The 23,831-nt window shown below is 50.2% G+C and overlaps 1 protein-coding gene across 1 annotated transcript in view; it reads right to left on the bottom strand.

Moving 5' to 3' along the window:
* The window catches only part of SLIT3 (slit guidance ligand 3), a 598,836-nt gene that overhangs the window by 14,777 nt on the left and 560,228 nt on the right, over nucleotides 1–23,831 (bottom strand). Inside the window, exons 26-31 of the mRNA XM_077757361.1 lie at nucleotides 22,557–22,681; nucleotides 16,065–16,162; nucleotides 11,691–11,830; nucleotides 8,653–8,746; nucleotides 2,711–2,848; nucleotides 703–943 (exon numbers count right to left, since the gene is read on the bottom strand). Of these exons, the coding sequence (XP_077613487.1) occupies nucleotides 703–943; nucleotides 2,711–2,848; nucleotides 8,653–8,746; nucleotides 11,691–11,830; nucleotides 16,065–16,162; nucleotides 22,557–22,681 (836 nt within the window). The remainder of the gene's footprint in view (nucleotides 1–702; nucleotides 944–2,710; nucleotides 2,849–8,652; nucleotides 8,747–11,690; nucleotides 11,831–16,064; nucleotides 16,163–22,556; nucleotides 22,682–23,831) is intronic.

Genomic DNA, 23,831 nt, shown 5'->3' with positions numbered 1-23,831 from the left:
GTGCCCTTGTTTGTGCCTCTGGGCCTTTGTACATGCTGATCTCTCAGGCTACATGGCATCCCTTCTTCATTCCGCTCTGTCAGCCCCTCACTCTTCTATCCTTCTCCAGGCAAACTCCTACTCATCCTTCAGATCGCAGTTTAGTTACCACTGCCTCTGGGGGGCCTCCCCCATTCTTCTCAGCAGGCGAGGGAGCTCTGTTCCACCTATGTGCTCCCACAACACCCAGAGCTGCCACTGGCCCTCTGCTTATCAACTTGCCCTGGACAAGTTGTCTGTCTCGTCCATCATTGAATCTCCATTGTTAGCACAGTGTCTGACATATAATATTTGAGTGAATATTTTCTAGATAAATGAATGGAAGAGGCTGGAAATGGGGACTGCTATTAGCAGTGAAAGTCAGTTAAGAGCTGTCTGGGGGCGCCTGGGTGGCTCAGTCGGTTAAGCATCCGACTTCAGCTCAGGTCATAACCTCACAGTTCGTGGGTTCGAGCCCCGCGTCGGGCTCTGTGTTGACAGCCAGCTTGGAGCCTGGAGCCAATTTCAGATTCTGTATCTCCGTCTCTCTCTGACCGTCCCCTGCTCACACTGTCTCTCTCTCTCTCAGAAATAAACATTTAAAAAAAAAAAAAGAGCTGTCTGAAGAACAACAGCTGTTCTCAGAACAATTGGAGCCTGGGGGCAGGTTGGGGTGGGGCGCACCTGCAGGGAGATGTTGGCCTGGGGCCGGACCTTGGCGGAGGCTAGTTCCACGTAGGAGTCTTTGCCCACAAAGTTGACAGTGATGAGTTTCTCGCACCTCGGGCCGGCGAAGCCTGGGGGGCAGCGACAGGTGGGCTCCTGCTGCACCACGATGCACTGGGCCCCGTTCTGGCACTCATACTGGTCACAGGGACTGGTCTGAAGCAGGACCATGGGCGGGGGGTGCTCACAGAGGAGCCCGCTGGAGCGGGGAGGGGGGAGAGGAGGATGGAAGAGAGATGAGGAAAGAACAGTGTGGGGAGACAATCACAGTTATTTGGGTCAAAGAGCCAGCAGCAGAGAGAGGGAAGAAAGATGGTAACTGGGACTTTTTCCAGCCCAACCACCAACTGTGGCAAGACTTTTTTCTTCTCTAAGCCTCAGTTTCCCCATTTTTTAAGATAATAGGGTTGGACGAGAGTGCTGGTCCCCAAATTTCAGTGTCATCAGAAACATCTGGGGTGAATTTGTTAAAAGCACAGATTGTCATCCATCCACAGATAAGTGGATAAACAGAATGTGGCACATGCATAGGATGGGTTATTATTCAGCCTTAATAAAGGAGGACATTCTGGGGTGCCTGTGGCTCAGTCAGTTAAGCCTCTGACTTCAGTTCAGGTCATGATCTCATGTTTCGTGGGTTTAACCCCTGCATCAGGCTCTGAGCCTAGAGCCTGCTTCAGATTCTGTGTCTCCCTCTTGCTCTCTGTCCCTCCCCCACTCACTCTCTGTCTCTGTCTCTGAAAAATGAATAAACCTTAAATTTTTTTTTTTTTAAAAGGAGGACATCTGACACCTGTTATGACGTAGATGAACCCTGAGGACATTATGCCAAGTGAAATAAGGCAGACAAAAAAACCCTCGAATACTGTGTGGCTCCACTTTTATGAAGCTCTTAGAGTGGTCAAATTTATAGGGCCAGAAAGTAGAATGGTGGTTGTCAGGGGCCATAGGGAGGGGAGAGTTAGTGTTTAATGGGGACAGAGTTTCAGTTTTCCAGATTAAAAAAGTTCTGGAGATGGATGGTGGTATTGGCTGCACAACAATGAATGTGTACTTACTGCCTCTGAACCGTACATGTAAAAATGGTTACGATGGTAAATTTTACATTATGAATATCTTACCACAGTTTAAAAACATTAAAAAAAAGTGCAGATTCCCAGCCCCTTCTTTCCACCCCCACATTCTAATTTAGTAGCTCTGGGGTGGGCCTCAGGAATTTATACGTTCCCAAGCCTCAACATGGTCTCAGTCAGGCTTTGGAAAAACTGGCCTTCTCCATGGTTCCTTCTCAGAGTCTATGACCAAGACTCATTTGCATAGTTGGATTTATGCCATGCAGCGAGTACCGATGTGCATGGAATTGTCCCCAGGCCTCCCCTTCCCCTGCCACCTTGAGTCTGGTTCCTGCCTCCCCTCCAGTGCCCCCAGCACCCTTCCCTTCCAGGCAGTGTAGGTGCTAGTGCTGGGACCCAGCCTCTCCCTTCCATATGCCCCACTGACCTCTCCTGACCCCTGGCCAGTGCCTCTTATCCCCTCCTTCTCTTCTGGCTTCACTGATTCCAGTGAATAACCCCAAACTCTCCCACTCACCTCCAATTTTCTACTGTTAGGGCACAATAATGTCTTTGTTCTCCAGCTGAAGATTCCTGCCACTGTGGCCATGAGGCTACTCCTACCTTGCTAGCTGAGCTCCTTAGCATCTTCCATTAGAAGGAATCGTGCCCAAGCTTGCCATTATGTGAGCTGGACCCTAGTCCAACTCCCACACAGGGGCCCAGGGTGGCTCTTTTCTCCATCTATTATGTGGGGTTGACAATATCTGCTCTTGGACATGGGAAGGGCTGACCTTCCAAGGAGACTCAGGAGGCCCAGGGCTAAGGCTGCCTGGGCGTGGTCTCCACCCTGCCTGCCTTAGCTCCACAGTCCCCAACCTGCAGGCTCCTTCTGAGGGGCCCCTCCACCATACCTGAAGCCCTGGGGGCAGATGCATGTGTAGCCGTTGACCGCATCCACGCACTGGGCCCCGTGGCGGCACCTGTGGTTCACGCAGTCATCATTGTCCACCTCGCAGAGCTTCCCGCTGTAGCCAGGGAGACATTCACACCTGGAACATGGCAGAGCAAGGCTGTTGGTGTGCCGGGCCGGCTTCTAGGTGGCCTCGCGTCTTCTCTGTCTATCCACATCCCTAAGTCCTTCTCAACTCTTGAGGGCTCCCCAAAGCCTGGCCCACAGTTGGCTTCACTGGCCATCCATGGGTCCTGGGTCCCTGCAAGTTGACGTTCGCGTGCTTCGCGTGCTTCACGTGGCGGCTCCTGTTTTCAGGAGCCGGTAAGGCAGCTGCTGATATGCTGCTCCTCAGCGAAGAGGATGGGAACGGCGGCACCCTCCCCCTGCCCCGCCGGCCCCGGCGCACACCCGACAGGCACACCTCGCGTGGCCTCCCGAGCGGGCACCCGGGACATGCATCCTTGGTCTCCTCTGCCTGGATGACACTGTGCCGAAGTCCCAGCAAGAAACAGCTCTGAAGGCACTGCATCACTGACAGGCACGCGTGGACACAAACATTTCCTGGCTCTTCTGCCTCCTGCAGGCTGGGGCCTGCGCACCTCTCTGGGCCCACCCGCAGGATTCTACTGGCCAGAATAGAAATAATAAACCACAGCTTATCCAGGGCAGAGGAGGAAGGTGGAACAGGTGGCCAAGGTGGAGAGGGAAGCGGGACCTCTGAATACATACAGGACAGGGGAGCCTGACTGAGGAAGCATCAGGACAAAGGGATGGTCCTCCCTCCCCCCTCTTGTTGCTGTCCCTGCCTTGCTCTTCTCCCTGCAGCTTTAGATAGAGAAGAATCACAAGTGGATCCTGGCATTGCTTGGGTTTGTTGGCAGACCATGGTTTGTGCTTGGATTCATGGCTAGGTAGGCACTTGCTGCGGGGGGGAGGCTATCCCTGGAGGAGGACAAGTTCTAGAACCGGAGGATTTACTGAACCTGCATTCAGAACTGAAATCTGCTAAGATCTGACCTGTTCACCTTTACTTATTTGAAGGGGAAATTTGAAATGCGTGACCTACTGCTGCAGCAGAAGGTGCGAACTTCCCTGTCAGAGCCCACACTCCACCCTAGTCTTTTAAAGAAACAGGTTGGGCAAGGCTTTGTCAGGGTCTATTGTGCTCAATATACTCTGCTAGTGGTAAGCCTGGCCCCTGTAGGCATTTGTCTTTGTGTCTCCTGAATCCTAAGTACGGGTAGAGCAACTCAGGCGATCGGAGCCTCTCTAAGGCAACAACTGCCGCTCAATGCTTGCAAGGTAAAATCTAGCCTGTTAGGCATGAAGTCAAGGTGGCTGAGGAGGTCTTTATGAGGAATCAGGGAAGCCACGCTTTTTCACAGACGCAGATGTGCAGAAGGAGCAATAGAGGTGTGGAGGCTGTTAATGCTATAGCCCTTTTCATAGCTGCGCTTTGCAAACAAAGCCCCTGGGGATTCAGTGAAAGTACAGCTTCTGATTGAGGGAGTTTGGATGGGGCCTGGGAATTAGCACTCCCAACAAGCTGCCCTTTGATGCCACTGGTTCGCACACCTCCCTTCCCATAGCAAGGATCTACCCTACATTTATTCATCTGCCAAAGAGAAGTGTCTGGTGGTATAATCTGCCCTCCCTGGTGTTCTCAAATGTTTTCCCCTTACCTTTCTTTGAAAGTGTAAGGCTTGTTACGATTTTGTTATGAATATGACCTATTGATTCTGGACAAGGGGATGTAACCAAGTGACATGCTTGGTTCCAGGACATCGGGAGTGTCCGGATTTAGCTAATAAATCAGTTAGGATGGGATTGACTCGCAGCCCCAGCTGTTTCTGAGTGTGCAGAGGGAGCTTGCTTTACCTCGCCGTGCCTCAGCCCCCACCGAGAAAGCACACAGTTGTTTCTATATCCTAAGATTGTTGAGCATTTGGGGCACCTGTGTGGCTCAGTCGGTTAAGTGACTGACTTTGGCTCAGGTCATGATCTCACAGTTTGTGAGTTCGAGCCCCACATCAGGCTCTGTGCTGACAGCTCGGAGCCTGGAGTCTGCTTCAGATTCTGTCTCCCTCTCTCTCCGCCCCTCCCCTGCTCAGGCTGCCTCTCTCTCTCTTTCAAAACTAAATAAACATTTAAAAAATTAAAAAAGAAAAGATTGTGGAGTGTTACAAGAGACAGGCCAGTGTGCCTGATGTAGAGTATGTCCTTGGTGCATGTTAATCATCGTGATCTGTGTTTTTGTCATTGTCACTTTCAGTGTTCATGGGAGTGTTCTTCATTATTGTCAGGGTTTTGGTATATTATGATTTCAGAGCTTACATCACAGATAGTTATACGGTTTTATCTGTTATGTTGCGTTGAAGCCTCATTAAAACATCACATAAGGAAATCTTCAAGGATAAACATCTTCAAACTTGGGCAAAGGCTGCACCAATGGCAGGTCTCCTGTTACTGTCCCTGCAGCCTGCCTTGGGAGTGCAGGTGATGAGAGGGGAGGGGAGAAGAGGGGGATAAAATTAGGAAATGTTGCATTGGGAGAAGGGACTTTTTTTTTTTTAAATCTAAATGCATTTTAATAAAAGAAAATTCACATTATTGAGCTGGCCTGTAGACCTCTTCAAGACTCTAGGAGACACTGTGCATAAATATACTATCTCAAGGGTAAGAAAGCGAGACTGGTTTCCTTCCTTCTACATTCTGTATTCCTTCTATTCTGTATTCCCCTAGAACTCAAGTAGAGTGAGGTTTCTAGGAATAAGTACCAGAGGATCATGATCTATGCCCTGCTTACGTCTCTGGTGCCAAGTCCCTAGCACCCTGACCCCAGATTTATACCCTGGATGGACCGCTTCTGACCAGTTTTCAGGCTCACTGTGCTGTCAAGCCAGTGTCCTCTGAGCTTGAAGAACACCACTGATCTCCTTTCCAGCTAGGGATATTCTACCACTTCGTCACAGCTCAGGTGCATGGTCACTATCATTGCCCATAATAGGCACACCCAAAGCACCCTGCTTATCAGTCCAACCTGCTGTGCTTTGAGTTCAAGTTTGTGTTTTATGCATCTCTTCCTCCTCTTAGCGTCTTCCTTCAGTTGAAGAGCAGCCCTGAGTTGAAGTGAAATCCTGGAGTGGGAAAATGGGGTTGGGGGGTGAGAGGCATCCCTCACACTTACTTACACTCCAGTAACTCAACTGCCTGAGAGCCCACCTGACCCCTTTTAGAGGGGACCAGAGCAGATAAGGCAGATTTGAATGGGTGCATGCATGGAAGGACTCAAGTTTCCTTTACTCTCAGCAAAACCAGAGCCCCTAACATGCCTCTTGCATTTTCTCTGGTGATGAACTCTAGACTTGAGATGTCAAAAGAGGAAAGGAAAACACCAGATAAGACATGTTCATGTCACCCTCTTACCTGCATCCTCTCACCTCTAGATCCTTCTCCCATTGGTGGGGCCTTCCCTCCCTTCCTCAACACATTCAAATCTCCCCCATCCTTTGATGTTAATATCACAGCTCACCTCCTAATGTATGTGGAGGGCTTCCCTTTGCTTCAGTAGGTTCTTCTCTCCCCTCCTTAGCACCCCAGCATCACTCAGAGCCAGAGTTGAGGGCTGCAGAAATTTCTTCTTTCTAAACATTTGTTTTATGTCAAATCCCCCCTTCCTTTCCTTCCCCCAGGTCCATGGCAAGGGCCTTGAAAGGGAGGGAATCAAAATCCTCTTATAGTACCCACTACACTCACCACAGTGAGCATTTGAGGACTGAAGGGTGGGCTCATCAGGGTACAACAACTAGGACCCATAATTCTTAGATTCTAGAATCCTAAGAGTTCTCTAGTTCAAGTCTTGGAGATTTATGAATCTAAGAGTCCACAGTTCCTAAGGTCCTACGATTCTGTGATTTTATGATGTCATTAGTCTCAGGCTTTCCCAAATCCCGGGTTTCCATAAAGTGTTAAGCTTTGCAGTATGGCCTCATAGTCTCAACAACCCTGGAGTCTGGGAACTCTCTGCCTTATGACTGAAAGCTGGACAGACTCAGAATGTTGAAAGATCCTGGAGCCACTTAGACCCAGAGCATGTGCTTCATCCTTCAGAGGCTGGAGAGGCTACTGGATGAAAGGCTCGTCAGGATTCTCTTTAAAGATTCATTAGCATAGGCATCGAGCTCCAGACCCACAACCCTCATCTTTAGGGGTGACTCTGTAGAGTCACTTCAGGTTGTCTTTGCTGAAGGCTCATCTGTGATCTTCCCAAGCTTCTCTGGTCTTTGCCGGCTCCCCCAAACTCTCTGGTGCTAGAGACTTCCACCCACCCTCCAGTGTTGGACTGAGCCTGTTGGAGATGAAGGGAAGCAACTGTGTGTGTAAGGCAGCTTTAGGAATGTGTTTAGGGGAGACTTTTCTTGGCCCCTTGGGATGTCCCTACTGATGTCAGAAAATCCCAGGACTCAAGGGTCTCAGGGTTTTCTCTAGAAGAGGCAATGGCACATGCTTTCATGAAGGAGGATGGAGGGAAGAAGTAGGGACAGAGCCCAGGAGTGATTTCCCAGGGGTGTTGTTTGAGTCCCAGGCTCTGGAACTGGTGCCTTCTCCTGAGGCAGACTCTTTCCACCCTTAGGATTGCTTCTGGGCACCCCTAGCTGCTATAGGCTCTGATGCTCACCATGGAGACAGCTCCACCAATGGCTGTGGCTGCTGAACTGAGTCAGTGCTCACTCTCCCTGCCCCCCAGCCCCGCAACGTACACAGATGCATACACTGGCAAACTTGCTGGAACCACAGAGGGCACAACACTGGGACGGATGCACACAAGGAAGGTGACCAAATAACCTTTGAACTCAGCTTGTCCAGCTGCCCTGGAAAACAGTGTGGAAATTCCTCAAAAAATTAACACTAGAACTCCCCTATGACCCAGCAATAGCACTGGTAGGAATCTACCCAAGGGATACAGAAGTGCTGATGCATAGGGGCACATGTACCCCAATGTTCACAGCAGCACTTTCTATAGCAGCCAAATCATGGAAAGAGCCTAAGTGTCCAACAACTGACAAATGGATCAGGAAGATGTGGTTTATCTATACAATGGAATACTACATGGCAATGAGAAAGAATGAAATCTGGCCATGTGTAGCAACGTGGATGGAACTCGAGGGTGTTATGCTATGTGAAATAAGTCAGACAGAGAAAAACAGATACCATATGTTTTCACTCATATGCAGAACAGGAGAAGCTTAACAGAAGACATGGGGGAGGGGAAGGGGAAAAATAGTTAAGGAGAGGGAGGGAGGCAAACCATAAGAGACTCTTAAATACTGAGAACAAACTGAGGGTTGATGGGGGTGGGGGAGAGGGGAAAATGGCTGATGGGCATGAAGAAGGACACTTGTTGGGAAGAGCACTGGGTGTTATACGGAAACCCACTTGACAATAAACTATAAAAGAAAAAGAACAAAAAACCCCCCACAAAAAACCTTTGGACTTAGCTTCATCAGTGAGACTGTTCTACTTATATTAGTTCTGGAAAGGAAAGCTACGCTGGTGTAAGGAGGTGGGGGAAGGAATGGGGAGAGAGTAGGACGGGGGGGAGGGGAAGGAGAGGTGTAAAGGAAAAGGGGGATATCTTTATCTCTGTCTATCTATCAACACAGAAAGAGAAACAGAGACTTACAAAGAGAGATAACCACAAAGAGACAGCGACATGTGCTTAGGGAAAGTGAGACAGTTAGGCCATGACTAGTCAGAGACACAGAGAAGTACATGGTAATGTATAAGTAATAGGCAGAGAGAGAGATCAGGAGAGGGAAGGAGAAGGAGAATGGAAAGGGCTCAATTTGAGGCAGAGTCCTCAGGACCCTGTGCTGCTGGGGACACAAAGCCAAGCCTCACCTGAATCCTTTGTCGAGGGAGATGCACTTGGCCTCATGCTGACAGAGGTTCATCCCGGGCACGCAGTGGTCAATCACCTCGTCGCACAGCTCACCTGGTGGAGGTGGGTAGAAAGCTCAAGTACCTGGAGGACCTAGGGATACCCTGACTAGAAGGTCAGGTCCATCCAGTCCCCTGTTGGGATGTCATGGATCTCAGGCTCCCTGCATTCACTCTCTCAGTGTATCCTTTCTGCTGTACCTCTTCCTCTGTCTCCCTAGTGGTGACAATGGGAAGGTTCTGGGATCTCCCCTGGGCACCATCATAGCGCCATCATTTGGCTGTTTCACTTGACCATTCAGGAGCTGCTGCAGCTGAAACCATAGGATGCCAGCCCCTGAGCTTGGGGCTGTGCTTAATTATTTGCTTTTTTCATTCCACATCAATTTACTGAACACATCTTATGTGGCAGACACCATGAAGGGTACTAAGGACACAACAGTAACCAGGTCTTGTCCTCCCCCTGGCCTAGTGGGGGAGATCTATAAATCAGTAGGTGATTGTAACATAGAGATGTGTGACCACAGGGATAAACTGTGGAAGCCTAGAGGATTCTTGGAGGAGCGGACATGGCTTAGCAGCACGGTCCACCTGCTGTAAATAAGTAAGCACCCTGGATTTTCTCAGAGAAGAAAATATGAAAGGAATTTAAAGTTTAGGTCTCTGGATACACTCCTTTTGAAATTCATCGTGCCAAGAAATGCAGAACAGGTAATACGGAGGGAGGCCCTTGAATATATGAGCTCCTTGAAGCTCACGCCATCTGCAATGTGTTTTGGGAACGTGGAGGGGGGTGAGGGGATGGCAGGGGTGAGGGCAGTGGCAGATACACCCCTGAGCTTTGGGTTCCCTTAAATTCCACCTGACCAGGTAGACAGTGACCTAAGAGAGGAAAGCTTCACCCATGGAATTTCTCTCAGAGGTGGGGGTGGGAACAGGGGCCGAGAAGGCTGCAGGGACAGAGCAGAGGAAGGTCTTGAGGGTGGCTGGGGAGGAGAGGGATGCCACCCACAGCCCGAGTCTGTTCTTTACTATGGTGGGGAGAAGCCGATCCCGACTCTGTCCTCATTTTGCCAGCCTCTTAAGACCACAGAGGGCACTGTGTTCTTTATAAGCCTTTTCCTCTCCTCACTTTCTGGAGATACCCAGAGAGGCACACAGGTGTCTGTGTGGGACTGGCAATGTTTTCTGGGGCAGAGAAAGCCATGACAACCCATTCTTGGGCAAGGTACACTTCAGTCACCCGCGGACACAGGCCAGGCTACTCCACTGGGGCAGGAAACCTCAGCAAGGGTGTCCTCTGTCCCCCTCCCACTGCCCATTTGTCCCAAAGCCTATTCTGAGTCCCTCTGCCTTCTTAAGTGCTGGGTTTTTACTGACTCTCTTCTGGCACCTAGCAGATTCTTCTGGACTAATGATTCAGCCCTATATGAGCCCTCCTCTCATCTTAGGTAGACCAGATGCCCCTTGTGGCTGGAGGCTATAGAGTTCTTGGTATCCTTATTAGTTAATTCAGTCATCTGTATACAGTGGATGCATAATAAGTGCTATCTCTTGCTACTTTAACTCTTGGCTACAACTCCTCTCTGGGAAGGTAGAAGATGTAAGGGGTAAGGGAAGTAGACCTTTGGCAGATGTCTCTGCACTATTCCCAACCATAAAGCCTTCTCTGGGACCCTAAGAGGTGAGGAGTAAGTAGAGAAGATGGTTTTCTCAGTTGGTCTTGGTCTTGGCACACTCCATCACAGTCCCAAGAATGTGCTTGGGGGATACCTGGCTAATGGGTGGGAGGTCTGTATCAGGAATAGGACCCTGAGGAGCAATGGGGGCTACCTGACTTCCTTTGCTGTAGGCCTCAGGACTGCTTCTAATCATCATCTGTATCCTATCCCCCACCTCACTCTTGACATCATGCCAGGTGCCAACAGGAGAGGGTATGGCAGTTCCTGGGTTGCATGGTCCTTATTTTTATCCTCACCTTAGGTTAGTATTTCCTAAAATAGGTTTCTTGCAACACAGGATGTCTTAGTTGGGAAGGAGTTTGGGGGCAGGGTAGGAGGGAAGTTCTGACTTCAAATAAATTTGGGACTTGCTCGGTCAAATGAAGTTAAATAGCATTCCTTCAAGCAGTAATTGTTAGAACCTCTGATATGCTCATTTGTATCACGTGCAAGGGAGCTAGTATTACATACAGCGTTTCCCCGTGTTGTTGTTTACAGGGCCTCATGGAATTTGTGGAACTCCATTTTGGGATATGCCACTTTAGGTGGATCCTATAACAAAGGAGGCTGTGCTTGCACCACTGGGTGGCATTTTGCTTCATAATCTAGTGGTATATTTAACTGTCCTCATTAGGAGCCCTTAAGATAGGAAATAAAGGTGTGTTTTGGAGGTGGGTAGGTAGGATGATTATCCTGAGGAATAACCCTGTGGGGAGCCTTCCTTTATTCTCCAGCTGGGTTCGGTTCTTCCTCTGTGACCCCACGACCCCCCAGGCTTGCAGGTGTTATATTCTCACTCTACTGAATACACGTCTCCCTCTACTTGACAGTGAGCCTTCTTATGAGAGGGACTTTGTCTTGGTCATTTTTGTGTCCCTAGTTCCTAGTTAGAAAGTGTCTGGAGAGTAACTTTCCAGAGAAAGCAGACCAGACCTGAACAAAGATTAAGTGTAATGTAAGCATGTCTTGCTAGCTTCAACCACCACTGGGTCTCCAGGGTTCCCGGAGGAGGGGAAGGCTAATGGCCACTGAACTTGCTCTAGGAACCTGTCTCAAAGGAGGGAGGGGTTAGTTATGTGCAGGGTTGGGGCGGGTGGAAGGGTGGACAAGCAAACAGAGAGGGCCTCTGGGAAGCCCGTCATAGCACAGCACCCGGTTTTGGGAATTCACATCTCTGTCCACAGGGGAGTGGGTGGAGGCCCTGAAAACCAAGAAAACAGTATTTTTTAGTGCATGACACCTGGCCCGCCACCATGCACAGGAGCTAAGGGACCTTACCTGTGTAGTTAGGAGGGCAGACGCACGCGTAGTTGTTGACTCCATCCACACAGGTGGCATTGTTCTCACAGTCATTGTCTTCACAATCATCTGGATTGATTTCACACCGCTGCCCCTCGAAGCCCAGAGGGCAGGAGCAGCTTTGGGGGTGTGCGGGGCAGGGAGGAAGGGGAGTCAGGGGTTACGGAGTGGGGGGTGGGGTTGGAGCAACAGAAAAGAATATTGGGGGGGATATAATTAGGTTTCTCTCTGGATGGAGGTCCGAGGCAGCACTTTGGATACTTGAAGTCTTGGGGTCCTGAGTAGGGAGACCCTCAGGAGCCTGAGAAATCATTTCATCTAGCCCTCTATCTCTGGGCAGTATTCCATCTCCCATGGCCTTGGACGGCTGCTTTGGCTCTGGGGATAGTTCTCACCAGCAATGCCCCTTCACCATCCCCCCAGCTGGAAGTGCTTTCCTGCATAGAGCTTAAATTCCTCCAGCTGTTTTCCTTCCCCTCTTCTGTACGGGAGTGGTTTGTAGATAAAGAGAGAAACAACATCACAAACATCCCACTTTGAGTGACTTCCTACTCAAGGGCAGCCTCTCTACCCTGAATAGGAATAAAACATATTGGTCAAGATCAGGATCTGCAGCTGAGTTTCTTGGGAATGAATACTGGGTCTGCCATTTCCTAGCTATTCCACCTGAGGAAAATTAGTTACATTCTGTGTCTTATTTTTCACCTCTATGGACTGGGGTAATATTATTTACCTCCAGATTGGCTGTGAGGAGTAAATGAGATTATACAAGTAAAAGGCTTAGGAGGGGACCTCAGACATAGAAAAGACTCAGAATGTGTTAGCTTCAGTTCTAGATGACTTCCAGCCTCCTTAATCTTTCTCAGAGATACTATTGTTTCCTGAGCCCCCTCCAGCTTCTTGGAGATAAGGGGATGGGGTGGGAGGATCCTCTCCTACGAGGTTGGTTCAGAATTCAGAATCAGCCTGATGCATTTCCTTGACTTGTCTCTGGAGGCTACATCTCTTAGAAAAAAACCTCAAACTTCTGGCGTCCTCTGCCCAACCTTGGTCACACCCCAGGATTAGGCAGCAAACTAAGTCAGAATAGATAAAGCTGAGCAGTTGAGAAGGGGCCAGGGGAGTTTAGGAGGGCGCATGAGGGAGACGCGTGTCTGACTAAATGAGCTGCAGGCAGTTACTTACTCCCTCTATTGCCCAGCCCCCCTGGTCAGGGATTTACACCCCATTCATGAACATACCTTCCAGCTTCAGACCCAGAATTCCAGGCCTCTCTCTGTTTTAGAAATTCCTCTGATTTGGGATTTAGCTATAAAACTAAACTAATAGGAAGTGGATTTCTGGAATCTTACTTAACCTACTTTTCTCTACAGCCTGAAAACCATGTCACATTTTCTTTTTTTCAAAGTTTATTTTGAGGGAGAGAATGAGCTGGGGAGAGGCAGAAAGAGTAGGGGACAGAGGATCAAAGCAGGCTCTGTACTAATAGCAGAGAGCCCAATGCAGGACTTGAACTAACGAACCGTGAGATCATGAGTCAAAGTTGGGCGCTTCACTGACTGAGCCACCCAGGTGCCCAACCATGTCAAATTTTCTACAAAATTTCTTTGGTCTGAGCTTTTGAGGTGGAGCAAAATGATGTATTTCTTTTTTCTATGAGGGAACCTGGGAGTTCAGGAAAAGCAATTTCTTCAGAGACAGGCATAGAGTAGGTTTTTAACGGTCTGAACCCATAGTGTTGCCTATTTTCCTGAAAGGAGTTACCCTGGCTGTCCCCAGAGTCTCAGGATTGCATGAAAGTGGGACGCAGATGGCTGTCAGAGCACGGGTGGCTCATGGGGTGGACAGAGGGTGGGAAGGAGAATAAAGTCTCCTCTGCCCTCACTGGAAACCTTGGCAAGGTTGTCAAGGAGACTCCAAGGGCACCCAGTGAGTTATGGAGACTTAGGACAGGGCATATCTCCTGTCTTGGTCTCTTGCCCAGCCAGCGCTGCTAGTCTTTGCTCTTTTTGTGATCAGATAATGCATCAAGATGAGTGAAGCATCTGATGAAGAGATAGGTGAAACTTCCAAAATTATGTCTCACAGGGGGTGTTGCGGGTTGAAGTGTGTCCCTTCAAAAGGATATCTGGAAGTCTTAACCCCCAGCACCTCAGAATGTGACCTTATTTGGAAAGAGGGTCAATGCAGATGTCATCTCAGATGAGGATATACTGGAGTAAGGTGGGCCCTGGGTTCACTGCCATCCTTAGAAGATGGCCATGTGGAGACAGAGACACAGGGTGAGTGCCTCACGATGAAGGCTGCAGCGAGGAAGGCCCGAGATCACCAGCCACCACCAGAAGCTAGGAAGGAGCAGGGGAGGATTTTCCCCTACAGGTTTGAGAGTCAGTGTGGTTCTGCTGACACCTTGACTTTGGATTTCTGGCTTCCAGAAATGTGAGGGAATACATCTCTGTCGGTCCAAGCCGCCCCGTGCGGTGCTGTGTTATGGCAGCCCCCGCAAACGGACACAGGAGGGAAAAACGGAGCACCTGTTAGGTGCTAACCTAGTGAGGAAGAGTGTTCCTGCTCCTTGGGAGGCCCAGGCAAACTATGCTCTCCCTGCACGTGGGCCGCATTGCCTTAATCCTCCACCCCATTTCCCTAATCCTGTAGATCTGGGTCCTCTTCCTTGAAAAGTAAATTCTAAAAGTATTTCCAGTTCATTCAAATCTCAACAACTGAAGGTGGAAACCAGGATCCTTCTGCTCCCCTGCAGCTCCAGAGACAAAGAGAGATACACACAAAGAGACAGAGAGGGAGGTGCATGCAGAGGGGGACGGGGAGGAGAGAGACGGTCGCCTGCAGGGGGCACTCTTCCCTCTTGTAGACCTCTATCTCTGGGCAGGGTGTTCAGAGCCAGGCTTTTACCCTGGAGGTGTGTTTCCTGGCTGGGGCCATGTGACCACCCCCGTGAGATTTCTGTGTGGTTTCCCCTTACCCCTGCTCCCAGCGAGGAGGTGGGAGTGGGTGGTTTGGCCGACTCCAGGCAGGAAAACAAACCTGGCCTTGAGTTTCAGTTTTTAAGAGCCAGAGTTTGATGGGGCTGGCTTGGCAGGTGGACACAGGGGCAGGCTGGGTTCCATGGGAGGAGAACTAGAGCCCAGAGCCTGATTTCTTTCACAGACAGCACAGCAGCCCCCTCCCACCTTCCCCTGCCAGAGTGCCTTTGCTACCTGTTTGCAATCTGCACTCTGAGACCTCCGCACACAGCTCCGCACTGGGTGCCCTGGCTCTCCTGCCTGACCCACTCACTCACTGGGGGTGCTAAAGGAACCAGTTCCCACAGGTCTGTTTTTGCCAGGGCCACAGGCTGCCAGGTTGGGCATCTGAAAGCAGCTGGGAAGGGTGGGAAGCAGGAAGGGAGACTGAGGTTTGGCAGAGGCCTCGAAAACCCACCTAACTGACAGGGATGGGAAAAATTTAAGTGGCTTCTATCCCTTTTTCTTCCGGAGCTCTTTTTTTTTTCTTTTAATGTTTTATTTATTTCTGAGATAGAGAGAGAGAGAGGCAGCATGAGCAGGGGAGGGTCAGAGAGAGAGGGAGATATAGAATCCAAAGCAGGCCCCAGGCTCTGAGCTAGCTGTCAGCACAGAGCCTGCGGGGCCGAACCCACAAACTGTAGGATCATGACCTGAGCCGAAGTCGAATGCTTAACTGACTGAGCCACCCCGGCGCCCCTTCTTCCTGAGCTCTTAATGCCAGGGAGGAAAGCGGTGGAATTGGAAGATCCAGGAATGTGTCAGGATATGTGACCTAGAGCAAATAAATCTCTGTGCCTCAGTTTCCTCACCTGTTAAGTGGGGACAGCACCAACCTGCAGTGGGTAGGCTCATTGTGAGCATTTAAATTAGATACTGTAGCACTAGTTCATTCCTGGTACATGATGAACATGTAGTCAATGTCACCCATGATCACTGTTTTTTAGCACAGGGGTAAGAGTGGTGGGATCCCTATGCCGGGGGGGGGGTGCTTGGGTCATCATGCCATCCTTCTCTGACTTGAGCCTGCGGCTTTAGCCCCCCCTTGGTATCTTCCTGGCTCTGGAGACAGACTCCCTGAATTCCCTGTAGGAATGCTCACTGACTGCATCACTGTGGGCAAAGGATAGTACCTGCTGGCGTCTTCTCGTTTATATAGCAGGGATCACACCCTTACACGAGGGGAAGAACCTTGAGATCATCTGCACAGCAGGCTTGGCACAGCGTGGGCACACAGTAGGCCCTCAGCGAATAGCTGAGCTTCAGCCTGCCCCAGGGGTCTGCCCATAAAGCCCTCGGAGGGAGGGGAGGTCCAAGGGGGAGCTGTTACCTGAACCCGTCCTTGTGGCTTTCGCTCAGGTGGCAGGTGCCTCCGTGCTGACAGGGGCTCTGGATGCAGGTGTTGATGGGCATGGCGCAGTCTTTGCCCTGAGGTGAAGAGGGAGAAGCACCTGGTTAGGGAGGCTTTCACTGGCTGCCTTGACCAGGAGGCCCCTGGAGTTCCCAGCGTCCTCTGGGATGCGGCTGGGCACAAGGCCCCTTTGTGGCCTCTGCTGTGTGGCTCGGAGGACACGAAAGGGGGCCCTTGCTTTTGGCCGCTCCACACTGAGAAGGGAGGAAGGTGGAGAGCTCAGGAGTTTGGGCCCCAGCTTCATTAGTTCCTGGAATTCACATCCTGAACTGCAGGGCAAGAGCATGGGCTTTGGATACAGGAAAACCTGGTTTCATATTCTGGCTTCATCTCTTCCTGGTTGGCTGGCCCTGACCTCGTATTAAGCCTTTTAACCTCTCCTAACAGAGCTGTTGTGAGGTTTAAGTGAGGCCTTTCAGGTAAGGAAGTACGTGATGTATGTAACACGTCTAGCACACAGCAGACATTCTGCAAATGCTAGCAGAGGACGCAGTACTTTTAGCTGCACTGAGGCTTCGATGTAATCCACAACTTGAGCAGGGCGGACTGGGGCTGAAGTAGGGCCAGTGGACCTTGTCCCTGTAGGGTGACAATCCTGCAGAGATCTACCTTTAATTCATCAGGAAGTGGGCCCAGGTGTTGGTATTTAAATTTCTGTAGGGAATTCTGTTAGGCCAGACTGAGGACCTCTGGGACAGACAGTTTTGTGTGGGTGGCCTTCCTCTGATGCAGGCCCCTCTGGAGGGGACATGTGAGCTGAGAAGGAGTCAACTGCAGTAGGAGGGGAGGAGCATGCCAGGCAGAGGGACAGTGAGGGCAAAGGCACGGAGGAGGGAGGCCAAGGCAGAGTCCGTGGGCATTAAGACCCGGGAGCAGCCCGCTGACCCTCTGGCTCCAACTGCCCTCCTGGGACCGACACACCAGCACTACACCCAAGTCTTGGCAAGCAGCCCCTTAGAGGACCTGCGGGCTCTGGGGAGGCATCCGTTGCATTTGTTTCTGGGCTGTGGGCTTGGTGTGGGCACCATGCCAAGTGGGGGTGATCATGGGAGCCCTCCCACCGCCACACCACCTGCTTGCCATCTGCCTGAGAAAATCCTCTTCCCGCCTCTGCTGCCGCCAGTGCCTGTGACGAAGTGGGGCCGGGCTCCCTGACTCCGGCGTCGCTGTCAGCTGGGCCTATGACTCTCCTTACTGCCTTAAACCCTGAAGCCCGTGCAGTATCCAGCAGCCACGAGGCACGGCCACGTCTGTCTGGCTCTCTCCATGCCCCCTCACAGCTAATGGCCAGTCAGAGGTTTCTTAAGGGGGAGAAGGAGAATGCAGTTTGACACGGGATCTGGGCTTATCCTAAACCAGAGCAACACAGGATCCCTTTCAGAAAGGCATTGCATACAACGGAAACTGCAATACTCATTCTCAATTTATTGGGAACATTTTCCATTCCAGGCCTCACGCTAAGCATTTTACATTCACGATCACATATAATGTTCACAACAGCCCTATGCGATTGGTATGATTGTTATTACTGCCCTTTTCAGATTGGGAAGGCAGACTTGGAAAGTGAGCTAATATGTCCAAGACTGCAGAGCAGTTAAGTGGAACAGGCAGCAGCTGAAGCCAGGCATCCAGTCCAGAGCCAGCACTGAGAACCTCTCTGCTGGGCCACTGATGATGCCTTCTCAAAACATGGGCTCCAGGGTTAGCACACTGGAGCACACATTCCAGTCTGGCTGTTGTGTTTCTTGGGGAAACTACTAGTTCCCTCTGAGCCCTGTTTTCATCATCTGTAAAATGGAAATAATACCTACCCTATGGAATGAATGATTAGAAATCACACATATAAAATACCAGGCATGTAATGGTAGCGACCTAAGTAAGAGCCATTCAGATGATGATGATGATGATGATGATGATGATGGTGGCGGCGGCGGTGGCTACAGGGGTCTGAGGCAGGCCTGAATGTGGAAGCTCAAAAGACTTTTTCAGGCATTTGGTTGAAACTGAACTGTTCAGGAGTGTGTGTGTGTGTGTGTGTGTGTGTGTTTGTGGTGTTGTGTTAGATTGATGACCCATGAAGAGCAGGACAAAAGAACATTGATCAGGTCAAGGCAGGGCCTTCCTTGGCCCCTGCCTGGGCCAGCCTCTCTGCCCAGGGGAACTTTCAAGTATCAGAGACTCTAGCTGGGATCTTCCCCTGGGGGTGGGGGGGTGGGTGGGTGGGGGATTTGGGGTTGGTGATGTCTCCTCCAGTCCCTTATACTCAGCTCAGAAATCAGGAGGCAGACCATAGCTCTTGACGATGTGCTAACTGGGCCTGGAGGTAGGGATTTCTGTCACTTACACGTCCTTGAGAAATAATCACCATTGTTAATACCTGGCTAATTAGCTCAATTCAACTCTCTTCAGCCTCATTTTGCTCAAATCTATTAGATTTATGATACTCCTTGGTCTCCCACTGGTGTGTGTGTGTATGGGAGACATAGAGATAGAGAAAAGAGAAAGAAAGAGGGAAGGAGGGAGAGAAGGACATGGCTGGGGCTTCTGGCTTCTTTTAAAGGAACCTGGGAATAGCTGTCCCCATTGGAAAACTCTTTCTGAGACAGAGCCAGGAGGGCTGCTCTAGGACCTTGCTACTGAGAGTGTGGTCCTCAGGCTAGTAGCATCGACATTCCCTGAGAGCTTGTTAGAAAGGCACAAACTTGGGTCTGACCTCAGATCCAATGGATCAGAAGCTGCATTTAATAAGATTTCCAGGTGGTTTGGGGTGCCTGGGAGGCTTAGTCGGTTAAGCGTCCGACTTTCGCTTAGGTCATGATCTCGCGGTTCGTGGGTTCGAGCCCTGCGTTGGGCTCTGTGCTGACTGCCAGCTCAGAGCCTGGAGCCTGTTTCAGAGTCTGTGACTCCCTCTCTCTCTGACCCTCCCCTGCTCACGCTGTCTCTCTCTCCCCTAGAAATAAAAACAAAAACAAAAAAAAAATTTCCAGGTGGTTCTCATGCACAGTACAGTGTGAGGAGCACTGCAGGGAGACATTGAACACAGGCACAGGAAACCAAATGGCTAAAAAAGAATGAGCCCAGACATACAATGTTAAACTGCTGTAAAACAGGCCTCTCAGTGAAGTGCCTACTGAATCCTGGCACCGAGGCAGGTGAAGCACAAACATGACCCTTCCAGTCTTTACAGGGGCTTTGCAGGTTAGTGCAAAGCCTCACATTTATAGGTGGGCAGTGAGGCTTCAAGGGACCTAGTCTCTAGTGGAGACTGAGTGTATGGACTTTCCTGCAAGAGAGGTGGGCTCTGGGTTTAGTTCATGTGCTTCCTAGGTGTGGGAGCTTGGGTAAGTTAGTTGATCTTTTTGAACCTCAGTTTCCTTATCTGCCAAAAGAGGATAACAGACCTTATTTCAGAAAGTGACTGAGGGTGTAAATGAGGTAATGTGCTCAAATTGCTTCACCAAGGTCTGCCATTATAGATGACCAGTAGCTGCTACTGAACACTAAACAGTGGGGGCCATGCTGTGTTGGATAATATTGTGGCTTCCCAAGGTCACTCAGCCAGTCAGTGGAAACACTGAGATATCTGGAAATAAATGGAGAAATGCCAGAACTTAGCACTTGGTTTGGTTGGTGTCCAGCGATTGTTGTCAACTTAGCAACAAGCTCAGAACTTACTACCTCAGTAACTCCACCTGGGTGGGCTCCAATCCCGGGAAAAAGGAAAGCAGGGAACAAATGCAGAGCAGGGGAGCGGGGGGGGGCACAATGCAACCCAGGGTTAAAGGACCTCTTTGTTTCTACTTGCTGCATTTTGAGGTTGAACCTGATGTGGGGTGGAGGGTAGCAGCTGTCCCAGGCCACATAGTCAGGTAGGGACAAGCTCCATGGGTCCTGCTTGGTATCTGTCCACCAGCATACTGTACTTTTCCCTTTTCTGGAGACTTAGGTCCCAAATGGCCAGGAGCCTTACAATCATGGTGCTTCTCAATGGGCTGTGAACGCAGTGGTCAAGAGCATGGGTTCTGGAATCCGATGGTTCTGAGCTCTGAATCCCAACTCCCTCACCTCCTATCTCAGTTTCCTAAACTGGAAAACGAGGGTCATTTTAGGGCCTGCCTCCTTGGGCTTTGATGAGGAGAATGCAAGATCATGCTTGTACCTTGTTTACTATGCTGTCAGTACCACCATCATCACCACCATCGCCATCACATACCATCACCACCATTATCGTCCTCCTCCTTAAGGTAGTCCAGACCTGCGTGAGTCCAACAGCTTCATAAAAGTCAAAATCTCTGCTCAGATTCTTCTGCGAGACCTTCAGAATCTTATGAGCAAAGTCTGAACAAGTGGCATTATCCTGTAGGAGCCCTGTGGTTGTACTCTTTGCTCTGACACTGATGGCCAGGCCAGTTTCATAATGCTGTCAAGCATAGGAAGAAGCCTGGGGCTTCCAACCCAGCTTCACTACTTTCAGACTCAGGCTGATCTGACAGAGAGGGAAGCAAGACTGAGAATGTGAGGTGGTTTACCTTATCTTTCAAATAGGGATGATCCTGCCCACCTCAAAGGCTGATTATACAACTCAGAGAAGGGAATAAATGCCAATGTCCACCTGGCCTGCAGTTGATGCATAAAAAGATAACCACACAGGTATGGAGTTGGGGATGTTATAAATGCACGTGTCACCATTCTAGGAGAGCAACTGATGATCTCTGACCATTCATGGGGTCATGGACTGAGAATCTGCAGTGAATTCAGCCTACTGCCTGCTACTGACAGCCCATCCACACTCTGGTATCAGGACCGGCACGCAAGGGTAAAGTTGAGAGGTAGCAATGTGCCAGCTTATAGAGTGCATACTGAACGGCTGTCCTAGGTGCCTTGCATGTTACTTACATTTGATTCTTATAGCACCCCTGTGAGATAGGCCCTGGTTTGTCAACAGGAAGGCTGAGGTAAAGCCACCGGCCATCATCACACAGCTGGTAAACAGCAAAGCTAGAGTTCACACTTGCCCTCTGTGTAATTCCACAGCCTGAGTTTTTTCCACTGAATTAATACAAGTGGGTTTGAGGAGTTGGGCCTCCTGAGTATGTCGTCTTCACTTCTACACTTCCCCTGCAATGTCTGCGCGTGTGCACATATAGGATGCACGGGTCTGGGCTGGCTGCCTGGGGCAAGGCTGGCTGGCTGGCTGCAAAGGGAATCCTCGAGCTCTCCTGTGCCAGGCCCATAGGTGGCACTCTGACACTATGTGCTGGAGGCACAGCTACAGCTGAAAAACCACCAGGGAGCCCTGTTCCCCAGAGTGGTTCTGCCCCTCGAGCTTGTCACTACACATAGAGTTCCTCTGGGGACAGGAGACCCGGGATGCCAGCTCCCTCCCACTCTACCTGTACTAGGCATGTGTGTTAGATGGGCTTTGGGTGGTCCTGGAACACTTGGCTTTCCCACTGCATACGGATGGGGCCTTGGTGAGGCTGGAGGCTGGGAAGGTCCTGGGGAAGAGGACTGAACCACAGCTTTGTTGACCCCAGTGAGCCACGGCGAAGGGCGTGGCCATCCAGGGGTAAAGGCGGGGACTTTGGAATCCTATAGCTCTTGGTCTTATCCCAACCCTACTGCTTATGAACTTTGGGACACTGGGTCAAGCTCTTTCAACAATCTGAGGCCCAGTTTCCACATCTATAAATGGGAAGTAATAAGCCTTCCTCATAGGGGGTGTTTAAAAAGAGAAGGTGAATAGGATGTCAAGCAGACTGTTGGCCACGCAGTCCAAACTCTATGGATGTTAGTAGGGAGTCAGGAAGACTCTAGATAGTGTTGGGTGAGAATAAAGGAGGAAAAGTTGCTCTGGAATTAGCCTGGATTTGTGGGGAGGACACCCAGGAACGTGAGGGTCTCCGTACCCTTACTGGCTGACTTGAGCCTGTCAACATTGTGTTGGTTTGGCAGCTCCCAGGCCTTTCAATCCCTCATCCCTGTACCTTCTCAAACCAGAGCCTACTTTCAGCACTGGCCATTCTGAGGCAGAGGTAGGGAGGGGATGGGTAGGGTCTGGAAATCTTGAAGGGAAGCCAGGATAGTAAGTTGAAGGGGTACCTCTACTTGGAAGCATTTTAACTCTCTGAGACTTAATTTTCCCATGTTTAACAAGGAAAATACAAATATTACATTTCCTCCTTATCTCAGAGTGTCACTGCCAAGACTATATGCGGTTCTCTGTGTTTTGCATGAGTGTGACACAACCGGGCAGCCCCCACCAGTAGAACAGCAGTGTTATTGTCAAGTGCAAGTCTGGAGTGACCTGTGAAATGCAGTTCTCCAGGCTGCCTGTGGAGAAGGGAGAGTCAGCAGGGCACAGTGTCCTCCCTGGGCTGTGAATGCTGGGGGCGGGGCTCCCTATCTTACCTTGTAGCCGTAGGGGCAGGTGCAGCGGTATAGCTCCACAGGATCCTGGCTGCACGTCCCGTTGTTCTTGCATGGGTCTGAGAGGCAAGCATTGCACTTGGCCACGATGTTGATGTCCACTGGCCCTGGACAGCAAAACCAGGATGTTGGCAGCAGGTCACTGTCACCCCTCCCTCTCTTTCCTTCCTCTCTGGCCCCTTCTTCAGTCAACTGCCGGCCCCTCTCCATCTCTACACACAGAGGGCAGCTGGCCCTCCCCAGCCAGCACCATCCAGTCTAGCTAGAGTCCCATTAATGCAGCCATTGTCCAGTGAGGAAAAAAAATCACAGTGGGATATCATTCAGAAGCACTTCTGCAGTCAAATCAATTACTGTAATTAGCCTGATCCGATTTTGGAGCTAATCTATAAACAATGCACCATAATTAGAAACCCCTTGTGTATCTTTTCATGTTCAGGGAGCTCTGGGCCCAGGCTTCATTTGGACCTCCCACTCTTCTGCCCCTAAATACCCCTCCCCATGGAATAGTCTATGCTAGGCTAAGGAGGGCATAGTGCCTGGGCCAAAGACACACATAGGAAGTCCTTCTTGTGGAACCCTTGATTGGCAGAAGGAAGTAAGAAGTGGCCCCCAAAGACACAGCAGTGATGTTGTTGACAGATGGCAAACTGTACTCAGGCACACTTTAGATCTATGACAGTTTCGACTATGTCCCATTCTCTTCAGCTGTAAAGGCTGGAGAGGTAGAGGTCACAGTCTTTGCACAGAGCTTTGGAGATGGGGTTGAGATTGACCCCAAGGCAAATCTGACCATTTGTGGGTGGGGTGAACAGAAAGGATGGCCTGACTGACAATCTATACAAGCTGGCTTAACCCTGGCTTCTCATTAGAACAGGGACACTATCTGTCCTGGTTTGCCAGAGACTGAAGGGATTCCCAGGACACAGAACTTTCAGTGCTAAAACCAGGAAGGTTCCAGCCAAACTGGGATGAATTGGTCACCTTAGAGTGGAAGCAGCCATGGTGCTCTTAAAGATCTCCAACACGGCCAGGCTGTACCCCACACCGATTTAATCAAAACCTGGAGTGCTGGGCCAGGGAACCAGTATAGAGCTCCGCAAGCAATTCCCAAATGTGCAGATAAGATTGAGAAACATTGTTTTAGACTGATCTGGGCCTCTTTAGCATCAATCAAGTGAGATGTCTTGGAAGCAGGAGGAGAAAATGAAAAATTAGCTTAAAACCAACAATGTTTTCCTGCTTTAAGCAGAAATG

The sequence above is a fragment of the Crocuta crocuta genome, unplaced genomic scaffold (assembly GCF_008692635.1).
Source record: "Crocuta crocuta isolate KB4526 unplaced genomic scaffold, BGI_CrCroc_1.0 scaffold131, whole genome shotgun sequence".
NCBI classification, from domain to species: domain Eukaryota; kingdom Metazoa; phylum Chordata; class Mammalia; order Carnivora; family Hyaenidae; genus Crocuta; species Crocuta crocuta.
The sequence above is the reverse complement of the archived record's forward strand: the minus strand, read 5'-3'. Positions and strand labels throughout refer to the sequence as shown.